Below are 9,239 nucleotides of genomic sequence, written 5' to 3' on the forward strand. Positions count from 1 at the left end.
GTACTAGTTGTTTTGTTTTTGTAATGAGTATGGAAAGGGTCCCACTTTAACTGCCTTTTCTTACTGAAATAATTCTGCCCTGTCCTGTGTNCATTCGTAAGCATATTGGTCTGCATCTCTGCGTTTTCTGCTGTGTTCCACCAATCTTTTGTGCAGACTATGATCTTGTTGGTTAGTGGACAGGCCTTAGAGAAGCACGTGACACAACTGGACCCATGACCTGTGAGTCCCAGAGTGTAAGATTAAAATTTGTCTTGATTTTTTTCCTTGCTTTGGGGAAGAGGGTTGTCCATCAGGGTCTACAGTTTTTCTTGAGTTTAGTTGAGCAACCTCCCCTCACATTCATCTGTGCCAGCCAGCATCCACCTTTGTATCCACATAGCTAGAAGGCCTCTTCTTCATCCATGCCTGATGTCTGCTATGACCTTGTAGCTCTCCCGCCTGAAAGTTGGGTAGATGCTCAGATAGAGGGGATCAGGGCCCAAAGGTCATGGAAGCATACAGCTTAAAAATCGCTTCAACCAAGGTGCTTTCAAAACAGTAGTAGGGGCCAGGGAAGGGAAGTCCTCCTCCAGATGTAGCCCCCTCCTAGAATTTGCCTGAAGACCTCTGGCCTGGTTCCCTGATGCTGTGCCCTTTGATATTTTCAGTATGCTGAGGGGAGAACCTCATTTCACAGATGGCAGATATATCAAAGAGGTAGAACTGTGCCTTGGCCCCTCTACTACCATGGGTCCCCAGGATGAAATTGAATTTGCCTTCCTTTAGACCTGCATGGATCTTCTCAGAGATGCCAAGCATGCTCTCAGTCTGTTGTCCCCAGCCCCTGTCCTGTCCATCTATACTAGGCAAAGCTCAAGAAGGACCGCCAGGAGGGTGGACAGGAATTGCCTCGTTACTGTGGTTGCCAGGACCCCATAGCCTTGCTTTTTTCTCTTCACTCCTCTGACCTTGGCACAGCCTGATCCTCCCTGGCCCGTGCATATGCATTTGTCCGTGCTCCTACAGTCTATGTAGGATGGCTCTTCTTCATGCTCAGTACATGTCCTTATCCACATGTCTGAGTGTGCTTATATGTTATTGTCTGTGTATCCATGTTTGAGTTTCTCTCCATGTCCTTATTCATGTTTCTTTGTGAGCCTTTGTGTATATATCTGTCTGTATATCCTTGTCTATGTCCACATCTGTATGCATGCACATATATGGATATCCTTGCTTATATATGTACATGTTTGTTAATGTTTTTTTATTTATGTGACCTTGTTTGTGTATTTTAATTTGTGTGTGCATGTATTACATGTCCTTGCCCACATGTATCTCTATGTGTCCTATTCTCTGGGTGTACATGCCTTTGAATGTCCTTGTCTGCATGCATGTGGTTGTATGTGCATAAAGGTATTTCTTACTTTACAGACATGATCCAGCATATGTCATGGGGACTCTCATCCAATCTTGGAGATAAAATTATATCATTGGCCTCTCTGAAGCTATCATCATCTCGTATTTGCCTTACTCCCTGGGATGGCAAAGGCACACTGGATGATGGGAATGTTATCTAATGCATGTGGCAATGTTTTGTTTCCCTATTTCTAATAGACTGGCAGTTCCATCTCCTGTTACTGGGCCTAGGCCTGGAGTCCTTCTGCCTTGATTCTTTCCTGTCCAGTGTATATAAATAACACATGAGCTATATGTATCTATGGGGTCCTGACCCCCAGCCCTGGAGCCACTATGATATCCTTACACAACCACCAGAGAGGTGACAGCGGTCTCCGTCAGAACCCTCAGCATTCTATGCCCACCCAGGTAGATTCCATGCGTACAGGTTCAAAGCCCCTGTGCATAGACACAGATACAAAAGACCCTCCCCGCACTGCACAACTCATTGTACTGCCTGTTACACTCATGAGTCTACACCCCTGCTCCCCAGACCTGGAGCTTAGGGGTGGCCTGTGCTCAAGGGGCCTTCATGAAGTGGACAGTCACGGGGGTGGTCTTCTGTCCCCCAAATCCATTTTTCCTGTGCAGCTGAGAGTAGATGGCTGCCTAGGCAGCAGCTTGTCTCAGCCCTCAGTGTCTTCTTCCTTCAAAGTGAACAATCAAGAGTCCTGTGGTAGGTGAGGTGGAAAGCTCTGCTGCTCTCAAATGTTATGACTCTTCTTGTGAAGAGTGGATCTAGTAGATGGATGTAAGATGGGAGGTGAGAGGAGGCCTCATGGCAATGGAAATGACTTCAGATTCCATGACAGGATCATGAGGGAACGGCCAGATGTTGTCCTGGGCGTGGCACACACAGTTGTGAAGAGGATGTCATCCTTTGTACGGCAAATTGATTTTGCTCTAGACTGGATGGAAGTAGAGGCTGGACGTGCCATATACAGGTGAGACTCACAGATGTATAGTGTGCAGAGAAAGCCACAGGTAGACAGTATATAAAGGCCCAGGGGTGTCCATCACTGCTCGTCCTACTGATGGATAGTGGTATTGCTAGCACACCAGATCTATGCCTGCAAAGGTTGTACAACGAAGAGGATGAGTTCCTTATCCACTCCCCACTCTTTTTTTTTTTTTTTTTGGTTTTTCGAGACAGGGTTTCTCATTATAGCCCTGGTTGTCCTGGAACTCACTTTGTAGACCAGGCTGGCCTCGAACTCAGAAATCCACCTGCCTCTGCCTCCCAAGTGCTGGGATTAAAGGCGTGCGCCACCACGCCCAGCAGCACTCCCCACTCTTGGTACTCATGGAAACATTGACATCATCCTGGGTTCTGTGCATATATACACAGGCACAAACGTACTTTTAGCAGACAGCTTCCATGTGCATACACATGGACCACATCATCCTATCAGAAGATCCGAGAGCCATCTGAAGTGGCTTTTCTTTCTTTTCTTCTTCTTTTTTTCTTTTTTTCCGAGACAGGGTTTCTCTGTGTAGTCCTGGCTGTCCTGGAACTCACTCTGTAGACCAGGCTGGCCTCAAACTCAGAAATCCACCTGCCTCTGCCTCCCAAGTGCTGGGATTAAAGGCGTGTGCCACCACACTCTTTTCTTTTCTTTTTTTATTAGGTATTTTCTTTATTTACATTTCAAATGTTATCCCCCTTCCTGGTTTCCCCTCTGAAAACCCCCTATCCCCTCCCTGAAGTGGCTCCTCTAAGGAACTACTGCAGTAACTATTCTCAGGTCTTCTCCTCTGACCCTCTCTGGGAGGCCTTGCTGGCCTTACCTCTGCTCAGGTCACAGAGAGACCTGGGTTATAGTTGTCGATGTTTATGATGCTTAAAATTTAAGCTAAGGAAAAGTGAAAATACTTATTTGAAGTAGTAGTAAACCCATATGTGCAAGCACAAATATTCTAAAGTGAGAAGTAAATTGCACTTTATATTATTTATTTACTTACTTACTTATTTGAGACAGGGTCTCACTAGGCTTGGCTGGTCAAGAATTCACTGTGTAAGCCGGGCGGTGGTGGCGCACGCCTTTAGTCCCAGCACTCGGGAGGCAGAGGCAGGCGGATTTCTGAGTTCAAGGCCAGCCTGGTTTACAAAGTGAGTTCCAGGACAGCCAGGGCTACACAGAGAAACCCTGTCTTGAAAAAGAATCCACTGTGTAGACCAGGCTGACCTCTGACTTAGAGCGATTCGCCTGCCTCTATCTTCCAAGTATAGGAATTAGAGGGTGTACCACCACACCCGGCACAGTAACTGCTTTGCAAACCAAAGCATCCCTGAGAAGTGTACACTTTTCATCGGTTACATCCTGGGGTGTAGTCAGCTGTCATGGAGCTGGTCCTGTGAGCAACATAGGCTGCTGAGCTGAGCTTCTTTGTGTCTCTGCAGGCAAGGAGACAAGTCAGACTGCACATACATCGTCCTCAGTGGCAGGCTGCGCTCTGTGATCCGAAAAGATGATGGGAAGAAACGCCTGGCAGGGGAATATGGCCGAGGAGACCTTGTTGGTGTGGTAGGTGCCAGATGCCCTCTTTGCCTTCCATGATGCTCTGGAACCTGCCTGTCTAGTTATCTGAGGAGGAGGAGGAGGAAGCCTGAGTGACTGCAGGAGCATAGCTGTCCCCAGCCCTCCCTGCTGGCTCTGCCTTTGTCGGGGGGGCCCCATCTGAGCCTCCTGGGCAAGCCAAGCTTCTGGCCCCTGGTTTCTAGCTGCTTATTTGCATCCAGGCAGTGCTGAAGCCCTGGTGGACAGTATCCAAAGAACTTGATTGACGGTAAGGAGCAGCTTCCCCATGCTGCCCACGTAGTCTTTCTCTGTCCTGATGTATTAGTGACCAGCTCCAGGACCTCGAAGCATTGGGCTTGTAGAGCTGGATGAGGACAGTACGTTCCAATCTGCACCTCTGGCTTCAGATGGTCGGTCGGTTGCTTCCCTTGAGACAGAGTCTTACCTAATCCAGGTGGGCTTAGAATTCACCACTAGACTTGAGCTGGCCTTGTACTTGTGCTGATCCTTTTGCATCAGCTTCCTAAAAAACAGTAAACCTATATGCATTAGAACAACTGTGTATCTGTATCTGTATCTGTATCTGTATCTATCTGAATGGATGGATGGATGGATGGATGGATGGATGGATGGATGGATAGATAGATAGATAATTTTGGTTTTTTTTTTATTTGTTTCATTTTTGTTTGTTTGTTTGTTTGTTTTTTGTTCTTTAATGTGCATGACTGTTACCTACGGGTATGTCTGCATGCCCAGAGATGCCAAAAGAGGGCATCAGAAGTTACAGTGGGAGCACATGCTTTTAATCCCAGCACTCTGAAGGCTGAGGCAGGTGCGTCTCTGTGACTTCTATGTCAGCCTAGACTATAAAGAAAAAAAAAAGAAAAGAAAGAAAAGAGAACATCAGATCCCTTGGAACTTGAGTTATAGATAACTCTATAGATAAGTGTGAGCCATTTTGTGGGTGCTGGGAATTGAACTTTGGTCCTTTGGAAGGGCAGCCAAAACTCTTTGTTTTGTGTGTCTGCTTGCTTTTAGACTTGGGGGAGGGATTGGTGGGGTTGGTTTTTGTTTTTTTGTTTTTGTTTTCTAAGAGGTTCCAAGGGTTTCTCTGTGTAGCCCTGGAATCCTGGAACTCACTCTATTGACCAGGCTGGCCTTGAACTCCCAAAGATCAGCCTGCCTCTGCCTCCTGAGTGCTAGGTTTAAAGGTGTGTGCTACCATTGCCTGGCTTGTTGGATTTTTTAAGTCATGGTCTCACTGTCTTTGGCTGTCCTGGAACTCATGCTGCATCCAGCGCTCCTCACCATGGAGCCGTCTGTCTACCCCAAGCTCAAGTCTTTTTAAAAACTAACTGTAGTTTACAAACAAACAAACATTACCTGAAAGACTGTATTCTTTATTTTGCCACCCCCTAATATCTGGGTAGTTCTTGTTACCCCACCACATCCTGCTCAGTCTGCCACCATACCCCACCACCCCCTACGCCCTTCTTCTTCTTTGAGAAAGGGTCGTGAGAAGGTCCTGTGTATCCCCCCCCCAAAAAAAAAAGTCTTACTTAGGTTTCTATTGCTGTAGAAAACCACCCTGATCAAAGGCAACCTGTGAAGGAAAGGGATTCTTCCCTTAGGCTTCCAGGCAGCAGTCCATCACTGAGAACAGTCAGAGCAGGCACTGCAGCAGGCATGGAGAAGCACTGCATACTGACTGATCCTCATGGCTTGCTCAGCCTGCTTTCCAACACAACCCAAGACCACGTTCTACTGCTTTTAAAGAAGTCTTTGATTTTAGGCAATTTAAAGTCTTTTGCTGTCTGATAGCAGGGTCGTAGGGAAGCCTCTGATGTCGTCAAGTGTGTGCTAATGGCTGCTCTCTTCCTGCTGTAGCCTCTGTTCCAGGGCTGCTCTCATCATGCCTCCCCTGAGCTTTGCTTCACAGTGGGTCTTCCATGTCTGAGTTTGGGAGTCCCTGGCCTTAGGGTAGCTATGCTGTGTGCAGCCTGTGAATCCTGTCACCATCTCCTACTTGGAAGTTTGCATAGCTGGCCAGATGCTGAAGTAGGTGGCTCCATGCTCCAAGCGCTTTAGGCTCTGAGGGACCTATCTGAGGGAGCCCCTCGTGGACGGCCCACCTTCTTTACTGGCATTTGTATCTGAAGGAGTGTTCAGTTCCTTGAGAGCCCCTTGCACGTGTCTGAGAACTATCAGGGTTGTGAGGGGTGTCTGGCTTCTAGAGCACCCCAGGGGTGTGGATAGCAGTCACACGAGAGAGCCCACCAGTTTCGTGCAGAGCAAAGGCTTGCTTGGGTCATTTTGTTCTTTTTCTTGCTTCCTAACCACACAGCTCCTACAGGCTGCTGTTCTGGCTTCTTCTATGTCAGATTGACACAAGCTAGAGTCATTTTAGAAGAGGGAACCTCAGTTGAGAAAATTCCCCCACCAGATTGTGGGCATTTTCTTGGTTAATGACAGGTGTTAGAGGGCCCAGTTCTCTGTGGGTAGTTTAAGAAAGCTAAGCAGAGCAAGCCAGTAAATAGCATCCCTCCATGGCCTCTGCTTTAGCTCTTCCTCCAGGGTCTGGTCCTGTTTGAGTTCCTGCCCTGACTTCCCTCAGTGATGGACTATGACCTAGAATTACAAGATGAAGCAAGCTCAAGGTACTTCTGGCCTTTGTGATTTGTCACAGCTGGAGAGACTCGAAGATAGCTTGTATGCATCTGACCTGCACATGCCTTGGCTAGACTCCAGGCATCCTCACCCTGGCTCTCCTGGCCCTTGGCTGCTCTTTGAGACCCCTGGATTTGTCTCTTCTTCCTTAGGTGGAGACACTAACCCACCAGGCCAGAGCAACCACAGTGCATGCCGTCCGGGACTCAGAACTGGCCAAGCTACCAGCAGGAGCTCTGACATCTATCAAGCGCAGGTACCCACAGGTGAGCCTGCTGCACAGGTGAGGTGAGGCTGCTGCACAGGTGAGGTGAGGCTGCTGCACAGGTGAGGTGAGGCCGCTGCACAGGTGAGGTGTGGCTGCTGCACAGGTGCACAGGTGAGGTGAGCCTGCTGCACAGGTGAAACTTCTAGCTGCACTTCTGGCCCATGTGAGAATTTAGTCAAGTAGACAAAGACACACACTGGAATAGGTAGGTGGAAGGCTGTAGAAGTGGCACACGAGTTGTACTCTCAGATAGGGGCTCTTTTACCACTATTGTCTGACTATTTCTGAGGACACATGAACAAAAACCAGACTTACCTCAGATACAAAACTGGTAACAACAGACAAAGTAAGGGCACTGCCGAAGTGCTACTTGATAAGCAGTGATCTCTGCTGGGGTTCCTCTCAGGAGTACGGCGAGAGGTTACTTACAGGTGCAGAAACGACTCAAAGATGGATGCCTCCCGGAGGCCTACCCCAGCCTGGGTTACAGCTCACAGATCTGGGAACCGGGAGCAACTGCACAGCCTGCAGGCAGCTCAACAGGTTACACAGGTTTTCCAGATAGAGCAAATGATCTGAGCTTCTTTCAGGGAGCTTTGCTGGTCTGAGGGTGCCTGTCAGATGCACTTATGTGAAGAAGGGACCTGGTATATGTGGTCGGTTAGGGATGCCTTGAAGCCTTTACATAGTTTATTGCCAGAGCTTGAGAAGCGTCCTGCCGAATAGAGGAACCCTGCTTTAGAGTATCCTGTCTTACAGAGCTTCCTCCTGAGATGGAAGGCTTTCTGTAGGAGGAGATTGCTACACTATACCTACTGCTTAGGACAGGAACTTGAAGAGAGCTTGGTAGCAGCCGGGATTGGCAGAGGAGGAGTACTAAGGTACTGAGGCTGAATCTCCGTGCTGTTGATCAGCTCCCTGCCTGTGAGCGGCAAGGCTGTCAGAGAGAGAAGGGACAGCCCTACACTCTGGACTAAAACCCTCTGAGCATTCTGTTCTCAGTCTTAAAACTGCTTCCCAGTGTCTGTGCTTGCTTTCTTCCCAACTTCTGCTCCCTTTCATCTCCTTCCCCCAATCCTCCATGGTGTGTGTGTGCGTGCGTGCGTGCATGCATGCATGCGTGTGTGTGTGTGCCTTGTTGCTTGCTAATTGTACATGAATAAACTAGTATAAAATGTATTTTTTTTGTGACTAGTCCAGCAGTATCCCACTGGACCTCAGTCCGTTTGTTCTCCATTTGGTGGGTGTTGGAATGATTCCAGTTTGGGACTGTCGGGGTTAAAAGGCTGCTGCACACATTCTTGACAAATGTTATAAACACCCCCCTTGTTCAGTTGCTAGATCACAAGACAGGTGTGTTTTGAGAACTGCAGACAGCTCTCCAAAGTGGCTGCTATTTCACAGCCCAGTAGGATGTGGTTCCTGCGCCTAGAGCGCTAGCCAGCACGCAGCAGTAGCTTGCACCAAACCTGCTCATGGGCATGTCATGGTGCTATGAATTTGTGTGTCCCCAAGTTTTTAAGATGCCAGATACCTTTTTGTGAACTCATTGGCCTATTTTAAACCTATGCCACTTGACGCAGAAATAATCTTTTAAAAACTTAATTTAGTGGCCAGACATACTGGTCTGCTTCTAATCCCAGTATTTGGGAGTCAGAGCCAACCAAGGTCATAGGCAGATTTCTGTGAGTTCAAAGCCAGCTTGAATGTACATAGTGAGTTCTAGGGTGGTCAGGACTACAATAGTCTCAAAAAAGAAAAATTAGCCTTACTTTGAATTTGCTTGTTTGTTTTAATTTGGTTTTTTTTTTTGGGGGGGGGGAGTTTGAGACAGGGTTTCTCTGTATGGCCCTGGCTATCCTGGAACTCACTCTGTAGACCAGGCTGGCCTCGAACTCAGAAATCCACCTGCCTCTGCTTCCCGAGTGCTGGGATTAAAGGTGTGCCCCACCACTGCCCGGCTTGCTTGTTTTTAGATGTGCCAATTTTACTTGTTTATCTGTGTGTGGTTCAGGGCCTTGCATGTACCACATAAGCACCACACCATTGAGCTGCATCCCCAGTGCTTTTCCATTTGTTTGTTTTTTGTTTTTGTTTTTGTTTTTTGTTTTGTTTTGTTTTGTTTTTCGAGACAGGGTTTCTCTGTGTAGCCCTGGCCATTTGTATTTGTCTATTTGTCTCAAACAGTTGTTGCTAAGTTCCCAGTCTGGCCTTGAACTTGTCTTGTGGTCCAGGCAAGCCTCAAAATTGCTCATAACTCCACCTCCCACTACTGGTATGTTTACTGCTTTGCTGATTATAGGGGTGTGTGTGTGTGTGTGTGTGTGTGTGTGTGTGTGTGTGTGTGT

At 47.7% G+C, this 9,239-nt stretch overlaps 1 protein-coding gene across 1 annotated transcript in view; it reads left to right on the forward strand.

Annotated features, from left to right (window-relative positions):
* The window catches only part of Pnpla7 (patatin like phospholipase domain containing 7), an 82,422-nt gene that overhangs the window by 38,417 nt on the left and 34,766 nt on the right, over positions 1 to 9,239 (forward strand). Inside the window, exons 16-18 of the mRNA XM_029536705.1 lie at positions 2,250 to 2,381; positions 3,839 to 3,962; positions 6,776 to 6,889. Coding sequence (XP_029392565.1) covers positions 2,250 to 2,381; positions 3,839 to 3,962; positions 6,776 to 6,889 — 370 coding nt within the window. The remainder of the gene's footprint in view (positions 1 to 2,249; positions 2,382 to 3,838; positions 3,963 to 6,775; positions 6,890 to 9,239) is intronic.

Source organism: Mus pahari, chromosome 3 (genome assembly GCF_900095145.1).
Source record: "Mus pahari chromosome 3, PAHARI_EIJ_v1.1, whole genome shotgun sequence".
NCBI lineage: Eukaryota > Metazoa > Chordata > Mammalia > Rodentia > Muridae > Mus > Mus pahari.